Source organism: Gobius niger (assembly GCF_951799975.1).
Source record: "Gobius niger genome assembly, chromosome: 10".
Taxonomy (NCBI): Eukaryota; Metazoa; Chordata; class Actinopteri; order Gobiiformes; family Gobiidae; genus Gobius; species Gobius niger.
In genome coordinates, this window is record NC_136861.1 from 20,732,086 (window position 1) to 20,753,882 (window position 21,797).

Here is a 21,797-nt window from a genome sequence, read left to right on the forward strand (position 1 = left end):
CATTAGCTGTAACAAGTACAACTAATCTTTCTAACATTTAAATCGTTTAAATCGGCACTGACACTTTTACCAGACATTCCGTTGTATAAAATAAAAATGTTTTTTATAAAACGGAAAACCTTTCTGTAATGACCCACAGTCCAAATTCCAGAGTATCGAGAGATCCAAACATCCCATGAGGGGGCCTCAGTTATCATAATTTACTCCATTTAAAACAAAGTGTTAAAAGTTGATTCAATATATAGGATTTTAAATGAAGTCATCCCCAAGTGAGTTTTAGATTTCAGGCTTGATTAGCAGACTTTTGGGAGCTTTTTGGGGCCTCCATGCACTCTGAGGCCTCCTATTTTTCCTTCTATTTTACCAACAGAAAAAACTGTATTGTGTTGTTAGTACCAGACAGCTACAATAAAGAAGACATAATTGAATCCTTGTGCTTCCTGTTTCATCATTTTGAAAATGTCCAAAGCTAAAACACTGAAACTATAATAAGGCTATGGCTTCGAAGAAAAAAAAAAAACTCAGTCATTTTTTTTTTTCGCGAGTCACGTGATTGTATGTCCCTATGCGGCTACCATTCCAGGGATGGGCAAAAACACAACAACCCGCAAACTTTGGAAGAATTGTTCGTCTTTACGTTCATAAACGTTGGTTGAATTAGCTCGGAAATATTTTAATTTTAATATTATATTATATTTGCATGCCTCGCTCCGCTTGTCGTTTCATCTCCCTGTATTGACGTACACGCGCATAGCAGCAAGCTAGGTTGTCACGAGTAATACTGTGGTGATATTACGAGTTTTCTAGAGCCAAACTGTAATGGCTCAGGAAAATGAGAACGGTGCAGAGGGAGAAGCGGGGGACCTTGTGTCTAAAGCTTGTCTGCTGGGAGGCTTCAGTGAGAGCGTAGAGGCCAGATCGATTATCTCTAGCCTGACAGAAGTTCACGGGGATGTGGTGGCTACTGAATTCACCATGCAGAAATTCCTGGGTGAGATACTTACGCTGTTACTAGTATTTCTACTTCCACTAGTTTTTTAATGAACTTGAGGGTGTCTTACTGATTGTAATGTTATTTCTCTCTTTCAGTGATAATGAACAGATACCAGGAACAGCCACATCTGCTCGACCCTCATCTTGGTACCGTCAATAATGATTATTTTCTTCTACGATAATAAGCCTTTGTAGCTCACAAATCCTTTCTTGTATTGCCTAATAGATTGGATGGTAAACATGTTGCTGGAGTTGATAAGAAGTGAAAAATCCCCACCATTATTAGTCCATTTAAGTTTCAAGTATCTCTACATAATCTGCAAGGTTAGTCAAGTCTTCAGATTCAGTAGGCCTAACTGTATTTACATACTTGTTAATCTTCTCCTGTGCACAATTACTAGGTCAGGGGGTACAAAGTCTTCATGCAGCTCCTTCCTCACGAGGTTGCTGATGTTCACCCTGTTCTGGATCTGCTCATAAGGCAAGATCCCAAAGACAGTGAGGTAAAGTTATGTGTGCTGTTGTTTTGGTTTACATTTTGATAACTTTGCTGATAGCTTTCATTGATTATATGTTTTTTAGACTTGGGAAACACGTTACATGCTGTTGCTGTGGCTGTCAATGGCATGCCTGATACCCTTTGACCTCTTTCGTTTGGATGGTAATATGGAGAGCGGTGGTGGACATGCCAGAGAGTCAACCATGGATCGAATTCTAACTATAGCCAAGGTAAGAATCATCAATAGTTGTATTTCAGTAAAGAAAGTCATATGTTATTATACTTGTCTTATATTGGAGCAAATGTTGTCTCACGGTAATAAAGCTCTGGCAGTTCTGATACTGATTAGATCGTAATGGGAAATTAAATAAAAAATACTTCTGATTTCACAAATTGTCTTAGATGAGAGGGAAAATGTGTTCAGCCTGGGCTATTGAGAGCGTGCACACAGTTATACTGCTAAATCAATGCTTACTTTTCATGCAGTCTTATCTGGTTGTGAGTGACACTCCAAGAGATGCTGCATCAGTCCTTGTGTCAAAGTAAGTGTTAAAACATTTTATGTTTGTAAGACAATACACATTTAAAGGTGCATTATGGAACTTTTTATGAGATTTTATTATTTCATTTTTGTATTTTCCATACAGAGATATGTTTTTACCCAAGCTTAGACGAGTTGATGCCTACCTGTCTGGTCTTTGTGTGTGTTGTTAGAATTTAGCCTCTCCTCCTCTCCTCTATGGACCCAAACAAGGGTGAAGTTAGAAGCGACTAAGCTCTTCACTTTTTCCCTATTTAAATACGGTTATGTGAGTAGTTACACGATCCAAGTATAGTTACACAAAATTAAACGTGTCGAATTTCTAAGCGAATAAAAGTGGTACTATAATGGAAGGCGTAATAACACCTTAGGAGCACTTCGGCGTCCGCGCAGTAATATCTTTTTCACTTTACTGTGCGGACGTCGCCTTGCAATACATTACCCCTTTTTATCTGCTTAGAAAATCGACATTTTTTTATTTTGTGTTACTATAGTTGGACCATGTAACTACTCACATAACCATATATAAATAGGGGAAACGTGGAAGAGCTTGGTCACTTCTAACTTCACCCCCGTTAGGGTCCATAGAGGAGAGGAGGAGAGGCTAAAAGCTAACCACATCTTTCGGACCAGACAGTTACGCATCAACTCGTCTAAGCTCAGGTAAGAACATATCTCTGTTCCTTTAATGCATATTTGACCTTTCAGTGACCCAGTGGCTGCATGGGTGGTTTGCATGGCGCCTTTGCTTTCCATCAGAGTGGCTTCTATGACCTTCCAGAATCAGTTGTTTTTCCGGTTTCACTGCAGACGGACCCTCTCACCCTCTCTCTCTTTTTTTTTATCCTGGAGCATTGTTGAGGCCACCGTGATCAAAAGGAAAGCCGCCATGCTTAACCACCCATACAGCCGCCATACTACAGAATATTTTACAGTTATATTGGTGCTAGATTGTTATTGTCCTCCAGAGGGCAGTGTTATCATTGGCATGCCTTCACTGTGTAATTGTCTACATGAAATCTCTTCTGTTTGTCTTGAACATGACTCTGCAGGTTCATGACACGCCCAGATGTGAAACAGAAGCGTCTCGGAGACTTCTTAGACTGGAGCCTTACCACTCTCTCTCAAACCGATGATCAGTCAATGACAGACATAATGGTTCTGGATGGAATTCTTCAGTCTTTGGTAATGCATAAACACTATACCATTTCTTAGACTTTGTATGCATATGAGGAGATTAAAAGATAAGAAAAAGATAATTATGACCCGAAAGCCATTTTGTTTGCAGCACACTAATAAGTCTTGCAAGCATACAAGAGCAGACATGACTGGTATGTTTCACCTGACGCAGTGTTGACAGGTGTCCAATACACCTGCTGCAGTGTGTGTGTGGGGTAAACGCTGCCCAGAGCTGAACGGTTTATGAGCAAATATTAACTACTATGACATATTGGTGCCTTTTATTTATATGTTTTACTACTATCATGAGAGTAAAGTAACCCATTCCTTGTCTTAATGTTATTCAGCCCTTGAGCAAGCATGACTGTCATATTATGGGCAAGTCAACTTGCGCTGCGTGTTCTGAAAGACTTTTTTGTGTATTGCTGCTCCGGTCTAAATGACGCTGTAGGCACTCTAAACTGGCTCTGTTAGATAAGTTGGCAAGCCTAAAGGATTTTGTGTATATCCAGGGTATTTTTTGTTGCAAAAGAAAGCACTACAAAACATGTGTGATGTGTTCAGTTTTTCCTTAGTATAAATAGTTTTTATGTTTTAAACGAATTGTCAATTTTTTCCTTGTTTTAGGCCAAACTCTTCAAGCATGGAAAACGTGATGACCTCCTTTCATATGGTAAGTCCTCTCCTTAGACTTGAGAGCAATACTCTTCACCCCCTCATTAGCTTATTAATTTTGTTTTCATTTGGTCCCAAGCTCCTACAGTACTGCAGTGTCTTGAGAAGAAACACTTGTCAGAAAGTAATCAAGCCACACTACGAAAACTGGGAGTCAAGTTAACCCAGAAACTTGGCCTCACTTTCTTGAAGCCACGTTTGGCTTCTTGGAGGTAAAGCTAATCTGTGATTTTTGAAAACACAGTGATGGAATATGCTTATCTATAAAGGTAGTGTCAAATGTTTAATTTACAAACTTTTTCAGGTACCAGCGAGGAAGTCGTTCACTGGCTGCTAACTTATCCATGTCCCAGTCCAATGCAGTTCCCATTAGTCCTGAGGTAGACCCTCAAGAAATGGACGAAGATTATGACATTCCAGAGGATGTGGAGACTGTAATTGGTTGGTTTCAAAGTTGGGGATTTAAAATTTGATTTCTTAAAGATATTACGTAAATAATTTTTTTGTGTTTGCAGAGCATCTTCTTGTGGGACTGAAAGACAAAGAAACTATTGTGCGATGGTCGGCAGCTAAGGGGTATCTGCTTATATCTCGTTTTTTTTGCCACAGAACTGTATTTAAAATAAAAGGCTAAGGGCTTCAACTGTAAATTACCACATCTTTTGATAAGTCTTGTTTTATACTTCAGTATTGGCCGGGTGACGGGAAGGCTTCCTAAAGAACTGGCAGATGAGGTGGTTGGATCAGTGCTGGACTGCTTTAGGTAGGTCCTCATTTCTGCTTTGTGTTTGTTACACTGTTTTTCTGTTAAGTATGTAACTTATCTTGTGTTTATTTGGGTTTGTGATTTTGAAGCTTCCAGGAAACGGATAATGCTTGGCATGGAGGCTGTTTAGCTCTGGCAGAACTAGGAAGAAGAGGCCTTCTGGTCCCAGCCAGACTGACAGATGGTAGGTATTAACATACACAAGACAGATGAACTAATGTACTAATAGGTTTTATTTGTTCAATGTCTAAATACATTTGCAAAGATTTTAACAACCTGCGATATATTACAAAATGTTAATCAACTCCTTATAAACATTTCACCTCTGACAAATAGGCCTCTTTATTGCTGATCTTGTGGCAATAAAAGTGCTACGCCTGCTCCTCTTTGAATAATTTAATTTCAGTGCTTTAACGTTGCCTTAGTCAAAGAACATTTTCATGTGGAGGCTTGTAGTGTTCAAAGTGAGACATATCTCGTCTTTTGGCACCAGTCTGATATTTGTCTAGTTGCGACAGATTTGCTAGCAGCATCGAGACCTCCTTTTCAGTGCCCGGGCTGTTGTGTTTGCCCTCTTTGTCTGTTTATGGCTGTCAATTTCTAGTTTGCCCTTGTTTTTTCGTTTCAATGTCTTTACTTTCGACGTGGTTTTGTTATTAGTACTGGCATGAAGAGTTTTCTTTCTTCCTGATGATTCTTCCGTTGTTGTGCCACCCATGCGCACTTGACAAAGTGAAGTTGCAGAGCCAGCACTGGCCAGCTGACACAGCGCTAAAGCAGCTGTTTGTCTTTGGTCACAAATTTCCTCATCATCCATCTCCACATCTGGCGTCTGCTGGGGGGTTTCGGAAGCACTCCAAGTCGAAGGGGTCACATCACAAGGTCGGATGCTAAGATTAAGAGGCAGTTCTTCCCTGTTTGAATTCTCTACTCTGTCATCACGCATTCTGCGCGGAGACTCGGTTTCTCTGTCGTTGCTTCTTGTTGAGAGGTTGAGTGGTGCTGCCTCGTCTATACTGTCAGATTCCGACACATGTGGTTTCTTATCAGCTGATCTGAAAATGTCAGGTCTTGTTAGAAACACACTCAATGTTAAAATAAAAAAAGTAGTGTAATGATCATTTTACATACCGTTTATCCATGTGTTGCCTTCTAAGTTGCATTAAAATCTCGGCAGAGCTTTCTGTCGTAGAGTCAGGCCTGCTGGGTTGTGAAAGATGTCGGGTGTGTCCTTCCTGCATTGTGTAGTGTGATCCCTCTGCATCTGTTTGGATATTATTGGAATTGCATGGCCTATCGGGGGACCCCGATGCAGAACAACCCTCTTTAGGACTCAGCCTCGTCGCTTTTTCATTGCTTTGCTCTTGGTTGTTCTCCTCCACTGAGCTCGTACTATGAGTGGCTCTTCCTTGCATGTAAAAGTCATATTCTTTGGCGCTAAGGTTGGGGCCATACATATCGAGGGTAAGATATCTCGGTCCAGTCATAGGCATTGAAAGGTCATGCGGGCTGTACAGGCTGTAGTGAAGAGGGGGGGTGGGGTGGAGAGTAGGGCAGTAGCGATAGGCATATGGGGGGAATAAAGGTGGGTAGGCAGGGGCAACAGGCTGGGGTACAACAGGCCTTTGGGGATCCAGAAACTCGGGCCTAAATGAAGTGGAGTTTGGGTCACTTCGATGGTGGCTTGCGGTGAGGTAGTAAGGTGAATAGAGACCCCGGTCTGGCAGGAGATAGGGAGAGTATTCAGGCACCATTGGAGGGGGGTACGGCTTTATAGGCACAGAGGGCGGTGCAATCGTACCCCATGGAAAGCCGGACTGGTGCAAGGTGCTCGTCTTTGGATCGTCTGGCTTCTCTCCTCCTGCTGGTGTGACAGGGGAGAAAGCGGAGGGGCGTGGCTGCGACTTGGGCTCATTGCTCTCCATGTTTTCTGAATCCACAACTGAATTTGTTACACTGACGCTGTCCTCCTTGGCCGGGCTGTCACAGACGACGTCTACTTCCTCTGTGTCCTCTTTGCTCTCCTCCACCTCTTCTTCTTCTTCCCTGTTCTCCCCATCGCTGTTTTTGTCAACATTTTCCAGCGCAGGCGAGGGGCCCGGGCTGTCCTTAGTTTTGGGCTCCACTACTTTGCCTGCGGTCTTGATTTGCCTTGTTCCAGGCCCATTCTTTTGGGACACAAGTGAGATGGAGTTTTTGCAGAGGTTGTATTTCATGTGGTTGAACAGATGGGACTTCTCGTTGCAGGTGAAAGGACACTGGAAGCATTGGTATTTAAATGGCTTCCCCGGCGGCCGAGGGATATAGTGCGGCCTCTTTGGTTTGCGTTCCTGAGCGGTCTCCATTCTCGTTCACCTAAAAGAAAACACAAACATTCATTTCACCACCTTTTGAATCACATAGGTTTGTCACAGATTCTTGTTGACAGTCTATGAGTGTGACTAATAGAGTTGTTGGGCTGGTCCCAGCGTCTGCTCTCACAATAAGCTCTTACCTGTGTTTTTAGCCGCTCTAGCAGAAAAATCTCCAACCGCACTAAACACTACGCCTTGGGGCTAGTTTATTTCTTCAGCTGTTTATTTGCACTTCATTTGCGCATGATTGAAGTTTAACTGTGCTCCTTCCTATGCAAATATCCGGTCATGTGTTTTGCATCGGGCCGTTTTGTTTAGGTTGATAGACCTATGTCTACAAATGTCTGTCTTTCGCTGTGTGCGCTTTGAAATCATTCCCCTCATTCGGACCGTCATTTCAGGGTTGATACTGTCAGCAGGTGTAACACACGTACTAAGCATTTATCAACACAGAGCTGGAGGGCTTGCAGAAACTTGCTTTCACTTGCAGCATTACTAAACTCAGCGCTGTTGGCGTGGGAACCACAAGGCACCTGCTTCCCATGACTACACCTGTGGGATGCTCCTTCAGTCATCTCCTGGCGATCTCACCCAAAACTAAGATGCAACAGTAATAAAAATGATATTAACTGTTCAAAGTAGATGTTATGTTGTAACGCCTCACTTTACTCCGGAGGATACTCTGAACTCAACTATTTACTGCCAGGCACATACCCTTAAGGTCCTCCCTTTGAAATGAAACATCACCTGAAGCAGTGAGTTAAGTGAGGCTGGCTGCCGAGGAACCGGCTCGTCGTGCGCTGTCGCAAGAAGTTGTCACTCAAGTTTCTGTTCAGCTGCACTAGCATGAACAGCCACTCCCCGAAGGACTAAAATTCAGTCTATTTTAAATTCAAGTGTATCATTTCCAGATAACTAGAACTGGGAATATTCTTCTATAGCTTGAAAGTATGAGATGATCAGCATCATTAACATCAAAATGTCTTTAATTAATGACACTAAGATATGAAAATGATGATATCAAAGTGTAAAAAAGTTGATTGTTGATTGTTTCAAAGCACAAACATTACAGTAAAATGCATTTTCCTCTTTTGCTCCATTGCTTTGTTTTGTGCCATGTGAGGGCTAACACTATCACGTATCCTGTACCACACAAAACCGATGAAAATGTTGTAACAGGTGCATTCCACCCGAAATTACAGGTAAAATGATTAATCCCACATATCCACACCACAAAAGTATCTGATTTACTAATAGAAGCACCACACTTTGTTGCAAGTTACCAATAAAAGTGCCTTTATATTAATTGCAGCCTTACCTCTAGTTGACGCTTCGATGTTGTTTTTTTGGCGAGTAGGCCCTCTGTAGGTTCAGGATTCAGTGATAATAATTTTGTTCAGGTTGTCTTCTGTTTTTCTCGCAAAGGACAGTCCGCATCTGCCTGCCGTGTAATCGTGCATGTGCGCGCTGCGATTAGTGATGTTAGTTGAGTGGTGACTTCTCCTTTCTGAGGTGTTCACTCACAGTGGGTGGGGCTTTAACCAAAACAGCAGGGCCCTGAGGCAACAGTGATGTACCTGATATTAGTCAGGCCTGGAGCAATGATTTACATGGCCTCTAATATTATTTCTGATTTACATTTCCTCTTTCTTGTTTTGTGGAATTGACCATATCGCCTGATTTGGTTCGGACCATAGTGTTGTCAAAGAGTTGCGGTGTTGTAACTTTTGCCTCGCTCTTTATCTGGGATAATAATGCAATAATTAAACTAAATCTTACAATTTTCAAACTGTAAATGTTTTGAACAGAAGAGCATATTTTTTTTACTGCATAACAATAAAAGTTTACATGACTTGTTTCCCACAGTGGAAAAGGAGGACATGATAGGCAGGCACTAGCATGAGCATGCTTTGGCATGTGACAAGTTTAGATCCAGATGCCACTAAAATGGATACAGTTTAGCTAAATGACAATTCCACATTGATTCCCTTTTATTTCTGGTTTAATTGTGGTCTTTGTCCATATTTTTAGTTGTGCCACTGATCATCAAGTCTCTGACTTATGAGGAGAAGCGTGGAGCCTGCAGTGTGGGCTCCAATGTTCGAGATGCTGCCTGTTATGTGTGCTGGTCTTTTGCCAGAGCCTATGAACCGAAGGAACTCCTGCCTTTTGTCTCACAAATCTCAAGGTAATGTATTTGTTAAATCATATTAAATCATCTTCAGGGTTAAATCCTATACTACTACTACGAGTACTGGTCCCAAGTCCAGATAAATGTAGATTGGTTTTAGAAAAGCATCCATAAGGGATGACCTATTCAATTCCCATATAAATAACTTCTGTGACAACTCAAAATGGGTCAAATGTAAAGTTTGACTCACCTATTATTGCTAGTGTAAATTAAGAATGATAAGAAGTTGCTGCTGTGAGCCCAAGGTCTGTAGATGTAAATGTGGAGCTAAATTCTCTTCAGAAAATAATATCATCTGTGCACTGTCCTTATTTTGAATAAATACGTACACTAAATAGATATGTGTACTTTTCCAATCATGAATTGCAGAAAGCTATGGTCAAGATCATAATGGCTCTGAATTAAATTTGTGGCGTTGCTGTGTCGGGTAAAGTCTATAAGCTTATAAGAATGTGACGGTTTAACTATTCCAATAGAAATGTGGAACTGTAGGGTAATTGGTATCACATAAGAGCTCAATTTACGGTTATCAGACTTCAACATGTAAATTCTTGAAGTATCAAATGTGTTTCATTCTAACTTTGCGTATTCACTAAAGCTCATCTATTGTCAGAGCCAGTCATGCTCGGATATGCGTCTTAGTCTATTGCACTTGCGTCCTGATCCTTGCTCCCGTGTGCATGTATGGACCTGTGGTCCTGACTGTGCAGACCAGCTCTGCAGTGTCAGTTTGAACCCCCGTAGTAGCGTTATCCCGGGAGTCGCGACAACACCCTCCCTCTGGAGTCTACAGGACTGCCAGGTTTCGCCTGTTGCTGTAGGTTTCGGTCGCCGTTTGGCAGCAGTCTATAGACAAGCTGGTTCCTGCTCCATTCGTCACAGCTTGATGACATTCGGAGAAAATTCACTTTTGCAAATCTGGGACTAAGTGACTCGCGGGCACAGAGTTATGCCCAGAGTTGCACAGTCATACACTTTAATTGTGGCAGCTGCAGATATAAATCACAGACTATTCTTGAGGGTAATGAGGTGATATCAGAACTGGTTTTGTTTCCAAGGCCTCATGGCAACCCCAGTCAGTTAATCTAAAGTCTAAACAGTCTAGCTGTAGGCCTGGTTTCTGTTGTTTGGGGCCAGAGTTTCACTGCTATATGTTTACACATAATGTAAAGGGTATGTAGGATATTAGATTGTACTGAAATTATACAGCATTTTCTTATAAAATATTTTGTACTCCTTAGTGCTCTGCTGATCACAGCTGTTTTTGATAGAGATGTCAACTGTCGCCGAGCTGCGTCTGTAAGTCTGCTCCACATCCAGTGATTGCTTTTCATGTGATATACAGTTACGGTGCATGGCCAAAATCAACTTTTATGTCCCATTTTGTTTCAGGCAGCCTTCCAGGAGAATGTCGGCAGACAGGTTTGTGACCACAGCACTGACTTCATGTACAATATGACTAATAGATTAACAGCGATTTAGAAATTTGAAGTTTATTTGCTCCTAAACTATTCAAGTCTTGCTCAAACTTGCCTTGTCGGTGATAGTAGAACAGTGTTTGGAGTCAAACATTTTTTAAAGGTTACTGTTATATATATATTTTCTTCATTATAAATCAACAATCAAAATCTAAGTGATTCCCACACAAGACTTGATCTTCCTTGATTTAACAGGGGACCTTCCCTCATGGTATTGACATAGTAACAGCAGCAGATTACTACGCTGTTGGAAATCTCAACAACTGCTACCTGAATATAAGGTAGGAAACGGGATGTTAATTCTACTTTGCTTGTGGCGAAATACACCACCAAATAAGATCATAATACTGTCATAATAATAATCATGTTTTTGGTTGTTGTTGTTTTTTTTACAGTGTCTACATAGCAAGTTTCCCAGAATATACAAAGACATTAATTGACCATCTGGTTGAAATGAAGATTAATCATTGGGACAGGTAAGCTCTGGGTCCTGAAATAAAATGTGCTTTACTGTAATTTAGATAACACCAAGGATGCATGTTCTTTTCCAGTGTGATAAGAGAACTCTCCACTAAAGCCCTTCACAACTTGACGCCACAAGCCCCTGAATATATTGCAAGTGCAGGTAAGAAGTGTTTTAGGTGTTTTTTTACTATAATAATAAAAGGTGGTGGCGCTATAGAAGATGGGAACGTCTTAAATTGATTGCCGGAATCTGCACGGCAAGGTTCATACATTTATTTGTGTAAAAAGTAAAGCCGTAGAACAATTCATTCACCTTGTGGGACTCATAATAAAGTGTGTATGGTGTTTAGAACGTCAATGCAGCTTTGTCTCACACTCGCACTGTTAGTTATTAAGGTTATAAATGTGCAGAATAATAAACTTGCAGTAAAAAGAACTAGCTCTGGCAACTCCGCATTAAGCTTTTGGCCACTGGAACACACTTTGAGCACCGCTGCACTATAGTGTCCAAGAATCTCAGAAATCTTGGAGGTTTTTGACGACACAATTGTAAGATTTGTTCAACTGACAGAACTGTAAGCCACAAGATCGATATGTCAAATTTGTGAACCCAGTCACAAAACACAAAATGATCTTTCAAAAACAGCCAGTTGCCTGTAGAGTTACAGGATATAGACCCCTGCCCTCCATCCACGATTACTACATGAAATTCTAAAAGCCCACGAGCTCTTCTTTGGTTTTAGTGCTTCCACAGCTGTTGCCTATGGCGATGGGGATAGACCTCCACAGCCGCCATGGAGCCATCTTGGCCTGTGCTGAAATCACACATGCTTTATATAAGATCGGCCTCCCAACAAACAGGTACGCACTGAAAATGTTCACTTTAACGTATTATTTACCTGGGTATATTTGTTGTGACTACTTTTTTAAATTGAATGCTTTAATGATTGTTTTGGCAGAGGGGTGGATGACATCATTTCTTCAGAGTGTGTGGAAGGACTGAAAAATATTCATCAAAAAGTGAGTCTACTTGAATCTTATCTGCACTTCAAGGCACTTACAATGGTATAATGTTGTTATCACTTTCTCAGATACACGACCGCAAGCAGTACAGGTATTGGCGTATTGTAATCTTTATAGAATACGTGCAACTTCTGTGTTTGCTTATTATTATTGCTCTTGTTTTTTTTTTTTAATCAGGGGTTATGGTGGAGAACTGATGAGGCCTGCAGGTACATTAATGGATTATCAAGTGGAGGATTGGAAATGTTTAAAATGGTCAAATTTATGCTTTTTTTTGTTTTTGTTTTTTGTGCAGTGTGCTGTCTCATTGAAAAGCTCTCCCTTTCAAAAATGCCTTTTAAGGGCGACCCTGTCATTGGTAAGTCCCTGATTCTCCCTTTTACTGTTGTATGGTAAACAAACAGGCTGTAAGAAACTAATTATTGGCTTTCAGGTGGCTGGCAGTGGCTTATTGATGATACCATAAAAAATCTTCACCTTGTGTCCAGTGGAGCACTAGACAACATTATGGTTAGTTTGTAAGAAAAAAAAGTATGAATAATCTTATTTTTGTCGTTGTTATTTTCCTCCCCCTACATGTTCCAACAATGTTATCATGTGTAGAATGAGCCCAGACATATATACCACAACTGCCTCTAATATACTGCACAGTCACTCAAAAAGGTGTTAATTCGGGTCCGAAATGCAGTCATGCACCTGCTTAATATAGAAGGTGCAGTTACACGTATGACCTGAGGTGGCAGTGGTGAGTATTGCTGGGTTGCAGGTTCTAGAATGTGATGATGTCATCGGACCCAGCGGGGGGCAAGAGCCAGTTTTTCCTATTAATAACATTACACTTTCACAAGTCATAGCTAAAAAGAAAATATATGAATTTAAAAAATGATCTTTAATATCAGTCACTGGGTCCAAGATCTCTCTGTACAAGACCATAAATTTCCTCAAACACAAAATAATTTTTCCTCTATATAATAGTATAGGCCTTTAGAATGCTGTGATGTCACCTGCAACCCAGCAATAAGATGGCAAACTTGCATCTAGCCCCTTTAAGCATAATGTACGGCAATGGTTAGCGAAGTGCGTCCCCCAGGTCCCCCAAAGGGTCTACACATCAAGCAAGTGTAGAAACAGAGTTTGACATTATATATATTACACACACTACATGAATCACATGGATCAGTCTTTACCAATTAGTATTTGTAGTTTTTATGTTTAAAATCATGAGTACAAACATCACATATTGAATGGTTTGATTGGAGGGAGGTTGGGTTCTGTCAGACACCTTGGACTTAGGAATGGCTGTTGTACACTATACATATGAAAGCAAACACAATCAAAATACATATCTGACAGTATTGCCTCATTAGAAAATCACCATATTTAAAGCTGCATTATGCAACTTTTTATTGTGGAAAAAAAGTTTGTATTTGTTTGTATTTAACCTTACAGTGACCCAGTGGCTGTATGAGTGATTAGCATGGCGTCTTTCCTTTCCATTACAGTGGTCTCTAGGACGCTCCAGGATCAATTGTTTTTGAAGGTTCTTGCTTCTGAAGGACCCTCTCACCGGAAAACCTACAAAACAATTGATTCCGGAGCGTTGTAGGACCGCCGTGATTGAAAGTAAAGGCACCATGCTGATCACTCATACAGCTGCAGAGTCACTATAAGATCAAATACTTGTTTTTTGTTGTACATGTACTCAGAATTGTGTTCCAAGCTAACCACCGGTACATTTATTTCTGCATGTATTTCTTCATGCAGGCTGCTGTTGTCTCTGCCTTGACGGCCTTATGTGAGGAGTACTACCAGACAGAGCCAGGCCAAGCTGATGCCGAAGTGCAAAGTGAGCTAAACATGTGCTTTATAAGGCTATTCTAACTGTGAATACACTTTACATACGGGTGTGTCCCACTGTGTCCAGATGTGTTGATATCTCAGTACACCGCCGGTCTCCAGAGCCCACAGATGTTCACACGCTGCGGATCTGCCCTGGCTCTTGGTGCCTTGCCGACATTTTTCATCCATAGCAAAATGCAACAGGTGTGTTTTTACCTCTCGAGCGTTAAATCACTGTATCTGCAGGCGTTTTTATTACCGCATATGTGCTCTGTTTTTAATCAGATCCTTGATGGCCTGCGACAGATGTGTGCAGTGAGCCAGGAAGAAGGCAACTTTACAGAAGCGAGGAGAGATGCAGTCAGAGCACTTGCACAGTAAGTACAGATAATCACCAAAGTATTAAAAAAAAACATTATACTATTGCCTGTTATGGGGCCTGTCATTTTCAAATTGCCACATGTTTTTCGTTTTAGCTTTGTCATATGCTTTTTATGTGTGCAGTAGTTACCATACATTTACAATTTGACATTTGATTTTTTTATCTGTAACTCAATGATTTTACCCCCAATATTCCTCGAAGTACCTTGAACACATTTTCCCCCTGACATATTAGCCGTACTTACTCCTTCTTTGTGTGGGCTTCCTGTTGATTCGTGCTTGATGTGTGCTTGTTCACTATTATCCAACACCTGCATTACTTTACTTGCAATACCTGCATGACCAGCCTTTGTCTCTGCATGTGTCCACTCCTCCTGAGAAATATAACTGTTTCCTTTGACGAGAGCATGTTATTAAAGGCAGAGTTTAAACCATGTGCCCTTCCTGTTAAAGTATTTATTAGCACTTATACATCATGTAAAAGGTTGTTGTTTTTATTGATGAACTCAGTATTTGATTAAAGTAAAAACATACCTCGTCTTTAGTAATTTGTTTCATTTCTTTTTACAGGGTGTGTGTGAAAGCAGGAGTTTCTTCAAATGGTTGCCCCGATTCGACTCTTTGTGCAGCAAACTTATCTGAGGTGTACGAAGTGTTGCTCAATAGTATGAACGACTACACCACTGACAGTCGCGGGGACGTCGGGGCCTGGTGAGTTTGTTTCTTCGTCTCAAATGTAAACACGGCTCTGTTCGCACCTAAGGACACCGAGACGTGCCTCTCATGATTGTCTCAATTGTAGCCTAAGGCCAAGCTTACCTACCCTCCAGGAATGTCACCGGGCTTGTCACTCGTCCCAAGAACATGGGAAGGGCTCAATGGGTTTAAATTTGTATTTTCAATGTTCTGTTTTCTATGAGTTTACCGTCTTAATTTACATTTTCATTAAAAGAAACAGAAATGACCCAAGATTGTGTTTTATATAACTTTAAAAATCATGAAATATCGGGGTTTTATTAGTTTTACAACACACCTGTTTGAGGGTGTGACTTTTGTAAGAATGCCTCAGATCATGTCTCCACAAAAACAAATTGTGTCCTGGAGCCACGGAGCTCATTTGACTATAAAGTTTTAGCTTAAGAAATGCAAATTGTTTACACGCTTTGTGGTGTGTTTTGGGACTTAAGATCCATCAGAAAAAACAAACATTAAAGAAATGGCCAAATTCAACTTACAGTAAAAGTTTATGATACATTTTTCTTCTTGTTCTGCTCAGGGTGAGAGAGGCAGCAATGACAAGTTTGATGGATGTGACTGTTTTAGTGTCAAGCGGTTCGCCAGAAATCCTTTCACCAGATTTGTGAGTTGGAAAAAGAATCTTTTGAAGTATAATTTAAATATGTTTTGACATTTTCAACACGTACACACACGCTCATCAACATGTAATTGGGAAATTACATTATTTAGACGTTTATTCAAGCACTCTTTCATGTTGCTTTCAGGGTCAGGCCGATGATGTGTTGTTTGGCACAACAAGCATCAGAGAAGATCGACCGCTACAGGGCCCACGCTGGAAACATCTTCCTTAGTTTACTCCACTGCACAGAGCCTGTAGTGCCCCACATTCCCCACCAGGAGGAGCTGTTGACCATTTTTCCTTTGTGAGTCAATCTGTGAATGATTGCATTGAAACTAATGTCTTTTACAGATATGGCAGCTACATAGCTTTCAATTTTAATTTGATAAATTGTATTTTTCAGGGAGACCAGAACCAATCTGAACTGGAAAGCCCCGTCCCAGGCCTTCCAGTACATCACCCGGCTGCTGGGGCTGAGTCATTATCAGTACCACACCCTGCTGGGGCTCACAGTGTCTGTGGGAGGAATTACAGAGTCCACAGTAGGTCATCTCCAACCGGACAAGTCACGCTGTAGTCACAGAAACGGGATTAATCTTCTCAAGCAACAAAAACAACAAAAGCAAACTTGGATTTACTGCAGTTTTCATATCAGCGTCTAAATATTTTTACTGGACAATCTTAATTTGATTTCACATACAACATGCCTATTTTAAAACATACTATAATCATATGCAAAAAAGTTACCCCTCAGCTGCCTCAACTTGTTTGCTTGTTGATGGCGGCCCACAACAGTTTGAGATTACAGTTCACATATATGACCAGCAGAGGGCGCCATCAGTCTGAATAACAATTACCAATGTTCAAGACTAAAAGACATAACGACAGAAATACACGCAGTCAACATTGGTAGTTATTTACACTTTTGATGTTATTCAATGTTACTAATGATGTTTCCCTCTTTTATTGGATTTTCCATCATTCCAGTTTAAAGTATAGAGCTTTATAAATCACAAACTCACTTTTAATCTTATGCTTTATATCATTCCTTTTGATATTAAAAAAGGCTGATGATGAAGTGCCAGCATAATGAAGCTGAAATGGAAGAGCGCCCAGACAAACAAAACCACAAAGATTTTATAACTTTACTAAAGTATAAAGTCATGATAATGTTGAAACTAATAATGCGGTAAATCAGAGCCCTACTTTTCCATTTAGTCTGCTGGTGCTGTGCTAGTGCTTGATTTTGGACAACAGAAAGTGATATGTTTGCACAGGACTTTAGGCCGAACTCTGAGCCAAAGCTTACCATTCTCACTCCACATGGGTTTCTTCACACCGCACCGAGAGCCAGAGCATTAACTTACACTTCAACTTTTACCTTAATAGCCCGGCGCAAAGCAAACACATGACACAGTACCACATGGTCAATGTCTCCGCTTTTAGTACTTTTTGGAAAGACTCGACATTGAATTTATGATGAAAACAGTCTCAGCAGAACAGCTATATTGATGTAGTAATTAAACATGATTCATGGTCATTGAGGATACTGTCTGAAAAAGCTTTATCCAGATACATGGCTCGTTTGCAAAAGTTATTGAAAAGTCCTTTATGACTTAATAAAATGCTTAGTCAGGCGTCTGCAACCCATAGTTTTAGAGCCACTTGCTCCTCTTCAAACACTGCTCTTGCAGCTCTTTAGCTCTAGGGAAATCTCTGATCTGGTGAAGTTCAGGTTAAGTCCCGGTTTAGACTGAAGTCGGTCTTTGTTTAGACATGATTTAGTCCCCTTCACTGATATTTATTGAAAGATGTGCTGCATGTATCCTGAAAAAGTTGTAAAGTCAGTGGACAAGTCACTATTTCATTAGACACATGTTGAAGGGATATTTCAGGATTTTTGACATAGGGCCTCATTTCCTAGTTATCCAGAGTGTTGTTGATTTCTCGTGATATATATATATATATTTTTATTCATGCAGTCCTTATGTTTGAAGAGTTTAGTGGCACTAGGCTAGTGCTAGGCTAGCACATGTCTATAGTAACTAGTAGCCTGCATTAAAAACCTCTTCAAAATCAAGGGGTCGTCCTCCAAACGTTGCCATATCTGATTAGTAGAAAGCTCCTTTGTGAATTCCAGGTGTAGTAATGCCGGCCGCAAGTAAACAAACTACTGTAGATCCGGTAACCTCGCAGATCACTCCACCGCTGCATAGCAACAACCAGACTGTTTTTATTGCAGGCTACTAGTTACCATAGACATGCACTAGCCTAGCACTAGCCTAGCGCCACTAAACTCTTCAAATATATGGACTGCATGAATTAAAATTATATAAATATCCAGAATCCTGAAATATCCCTTTAAGATAATACAAAACCAGTTAGTTACAGTGTTATTTATTTTTGCTATACACTGACAACTGTACTCTTCGTCACCCATACTATGCAATCTAAAATTGTCTTCCTCTAGGTACAATATTCCTCCCAGTCGTTGTTTGAACACCTAAGAGAAATCCAGAATGACTGTGCTGCACTTACACAGTTTGGAGACACCCTCTTGAGTATTTTCAGAGACAATCTTCGTAATGACAGGTACAATTAGATTAGTTTGAATAAGTAAGCGATTCAAATGGCTTCCTGCTTAATTATTATTATCACTTTTCTAGAGTCTCCATTCCACTCCTGAAGATGCTTAACCAGATGCTTGCAAACAACTGCTTTGAAATATTCACCACACAAGAGGAGTATGTGTTGCCGCATTGTGATCTTACACCATTTGTAAATGTTAGATTTTTTTTTACCTCCTCTTTTTTAACAGTCACTCGTTCTGTGTGGAGCTTTTGAGCCTTTGCAAAGAGATCAAGAAATCTAAACATATTCCCAAGCTGCGTGCATGCATTACAGTGTGAGTACCTTTTAGTAGTACTTGGAGAGTTTATATTCCCACTTTAAATACTGGCTGGCGTTTTCCAGGTTTTGTGGCTTGATCCAGTTCCAAGGTGACGTCAGAAACAAAGTCCTGACCCAGCTGCTGATGCTACTCTGTCATTCTTTTCCTGTGGTGAGTTTGTAAGGTCCTGACCGACTCCCAATGCGCAACAAATAGCCTTAAAATGAATGCTCCGCTGCCGTCTGTAAATGTAAGGGTTCGCTTTCTGAAACTGCAGATCAGAAAGACCACAGCCAGCCAAATGTACGAGATGCTCCTGACCTACGATGATGTCATCCAGCCAGAAACATTGGATGATGTTATGACCTCCCTGAGTGACACAAACTGGTCTGTATTTACCGTTTACATGACAATTCTTTATCAAATTTAGTTGAATCATGATTAAATTGCGACCTTCGGAACAGTGTTTTTGGGAGACATTAGACTAAGAGTCATATCTTTGAGGAATTTGTTCAAGTGTTATATAGTGCGTAATAATATGAGAAAAACACAATGAATGTTTTGATTCTGACTTCAGGGAGAGTGACCTCGCAACTGTACGAACCCACAGGAATCAGATTTGTGATTGGCTGGGACTTCCGAGGCCAAAAGCGGTAGCCAAGGTAACTTTTAAATGTGCAGAAATTGCTACTATGTTTTGAGAGCTACCCAGTGCAGTGCATTGAATTGTGTTATTTCTTCTGTAGAGTGCTGTTGACTGAACGCTGCAAAACAATGTGAAAATGAGTCGAAATCAACTGTACAACTGAACAACAGTAACAATAAATTTACACCTGACTTGCATGACAATAAATATTTGGTCAAGAAGAGTTTTCTATGTTTGGGGTTTGTTCATCTTCTGCGTATCCCTGTTAAGAGTTGTCCTATCCAGCAACAATCGGCCTTGAATGGGGGAACACCTTTGGCATTAACCAATTTGTCGCAGTGTAGACAAACGGACAACTTTAAAAATGTTATTATGATGTTAATAGAGATCAGTACAAAGCCTTCTTTGTCATATCTAGTTACTTTTTTGGTTTCAGTTGGGCTGTTTACCTGCTGCCTGTACTCGGGACAACAGAGAAGGGCGAAACTGAGACTGTAGTGTGTGTGTAAACTCTGGGGAAAGGACCTCTATTGGACTATTGGCAGCCAACGCAGATTGTTACCGGGCCTGGCTTCCCCCCTGGGTCACAGGCAGACCTACTTTCTCCGCTCCAGTGGAGGTGCCACAGGCTGGAGCTGTCCCAGGCCTCTCCGGTCACCTGCTAGAGGGTTTGTAGTCACTCTGGTCAATGCTTTTTCATTAGCGGCTCACGGTGGCCACATTCTGTGAGTTAATTCAATCGTGCAGAAGATAGTTTATATTTGTGATTTGTTCTGATTGAATTTCGTTTGTGCCCTCGAATGTTTTCAACTTGAAGTCCCAAACAAAAGTGACAAATCAGTAAAATCAGTATAATCATTATGGGGTATAAGTGTTAGTGTGGACTTAACACACTGCCACTGAGGAGCAGGGATAATCTTAGAAGAAGAAGAAGAAGATCTTTATTTATATAGCACCTTTCACAGACATATAGTCACAAAGCGCTTTACATGAGACAATTGTACATTCACTCCACACTCGGTGGTGGTAAACTACGTTTGTAGCTTCAGTTTCCCCTGGGGGAGACTGTCAGAGGCGCTTTCGCGACTACACACGTCTGCGCCAACGGACCCTCTGACCACCACCTTCACTCACACACATGATTCATCCTGGCCTATTGTGCATGTTTTTAGTGGTAGGGGAAACCGGAGTACCCGGAGGAAACCTACCATGCATGTCCTCCCACGGGGAGGACATGCAAACTCCACACAGAAAGGCCCGTCCAGGTGGGAATCGAACCCGGAGCTTCTAGCTGTGAAGCGAGAGCACTAACCGCTGCGCTACCGTGCCACCCTATTAGCATTTCTACATTCTTTGGGCGCTTCTATGACAACAAGTTCAGGCTTTTTGTGCATTTTATTCATCATATATCCTTAATGGATGGTTTCATTGACATGAAATAAACATATTGAGATAGTGTTGACCATTCTAGTCTAGCTGTGCTTCTACTGTAGGGTTTATTTATTATTTAATCTCCTTTGAAATTCAACAAGGAAAGGACTGTTGTGTCCTTGGTGTGACCATGAAGGGAATGAAAAAATCCTCATTGCTTTAATCACATTTGTCAATTCCAGTTTAGTTGTTCATACGTCTAGTGACCAGTGTATTTGTATTCTGCTTCCTGTATCTATGATGCAAGTTAATTAGATTATCCTGGCTGCTTCATGGCACATAAAATCTAATGGGGAAAAACCCTTGTCAAATCCAGACACATCTTGTTTGTTAGCTTCCTTGTTACCCTTTTATGGGTTAGACTTTAAGTTGCCCTCTGCTCTTGTCCATAATTCAACTTTAATTAATCCCCATCTTCTGTGAGGGTGGTGTGTTTCGCTCCAGGTGGATTGATTGCAGAGTCGTGCTGTGGAGCTCGGGGTAGATAGGAATGCTAATAATTCGAAAAGGCTTACAGTCGGTCGGCAGTAACCATAGTGATTCCTCAAATACAATGGTGCCCTTTTAAAGCTGAGGGAGGCAGGAGGGGCTTAAGCTCAGTGATTCATTTTGAGTGTTGGAGTGATTATGAGGTTAATTGTGATGGGCAACAACAGTTTATTATTTTTGAAATATTGCAGTGATTTTATACTTAGTTTTCGAAGGTCTACAATAGTGTGTTTAATAAACATGTTGTAAAAAGTTTGGTTGAATTATGAGTAGGCTAAGAAGTGAAATTGACTATAGGCTACCGCTAATATTCTTAATACTAGTAAGTAGTAAAGTACTATCGCTACATACTACAACAGCTAATTCTTGTAGGGCTGCACAATTACCAGAGTGTCTTGAACATACCAATAATGATGATAATGTTATCATTTTTTTTTTTAGGCTAAAAAAGTAGGCTATCAATCCCTGTCAAATGGAGGAACTGTATGATAATGGCTTCATCACAAGAAGCCATTACAAAATCGTACAATATAATTATTTGGTGAAAACAATAAATTGGTAATTAATTGGCAGCCCTACTGTTACATAAAAGAAGAATCA

The 21,797-nt window shown here is 40.7% G+C and overlaps 2 protein-coding genes across 2 annotated transcripts; one reads left to right on the plus strand and one right to left on the minus strand.

Annotated features, from left to right (window-relative positions):
- Nucleotides 1-737: 737 nt before the first annotated feature.
- tbcd (tubulin folding cofactor D) lies at nucleotides 738-19,942 on the plus strand (the record flags this gene model as incomplete). The annotated part of the gene is made up of 39 exons (XM_079564817.1): nucleotides 738-991; nucleotides 1,090-1,140; nucleotides 1,220-1,317; nucleotides 1,395-1,496; nucleotides 1,576-1,722; nucleotides 1,979-2,034; nucleotides 3,086-3,218; nucleotides 3,840-3,885; nucleotides 3,967-4,099; nucleotides 4,192-4,328; nucleotides 4,403-4,463; nucleotides 4,576-4,650; nucleotides 4,743-4,837; nucleotides 9,039-9,195; nucleotides 10,440-10,497; nucleotides 10,591-10,620; nucleotides 10,872-10,957; nucleotides 11,072-11,152; nucleotides 11,228-11,301; nucleotides 11,885-12,002; nucleotides 12,101-12,161; nucleotides 12,233-12,255; nucleotides 12,342-12,373; nucleotides 12,460-12,522; nucleotides 12,598-12,674; nucleotides 13,929-14,010; nucleotides 14,089-14,207; nucleotides 14,289-14,380; nucleotides 14,955-15,095; nucleotides 15,661-15,744; nucleotides 15,887-16,045; nucleotides 16,145-16,283; nucleotides 18,212-18,333; nucleotides 18,408-18,485; nucleotides 18,560-18,646; nucleotides 18,715-18,802; nucleotides 18,909-19,018; nucleotides 19,209-19,293; nucleotides 19,868-19,942. The coding sequence occupies exons 1-39, from the start codon at nucleotides 820-822 to the stop codon at nucleotides 19,940-19,942; spliced, it is 3,627 nt and encodes a 1,208-aa protein (XP_079420943.1). The 5' UTR covers nucleotides 738-819.
- znf750 (zinc finger protein 750) lies at nucleotides 4,872-8,555 on the minus strand. Its single transcript, XM_079564937.1, has 3 exons — nucleotides 8,326-8,555; nucleotides 5,785-7,008; nucleotides 4,872-5,708 (listed from the first exon to the last, which is right to left on the minus strand). The coding sequence occupies exons 2-3, from the start codon at nucleotides 6,996-6,998 to the stop codon at nucleotides 5,177-5,179; spliced, it is 1,746 nt and encodes a 581-aa protein (XP_079421063.1). The 5' UTR covers nucleotides 6,999-7,008; nucleotides 8,326-8,555; the 3' UTR covers nucleotides 4,872-5,176.
- Nucleotides 19,943-21,797: the final 1,855 nt, after the last annotated feature.

What these genes read in the sequence shown, in the direction of transcription:
- znf750 (XM_079564937.1), bottom strand. Translation starts at nt 6,998, where the DNA reads ATGGAGACCGCTCAGGAACGCAAACCAAAGAGGCCGCACTATATCCCT. An exon ending in AGGCAACACATGGATAAACG is followed by an intron (nt 5,709 to 5,784) that starts GTATGTAAAATG and finishes TGACATTTTCAG; the next exon opens with ATCAGCTGATAAGAAACCAC.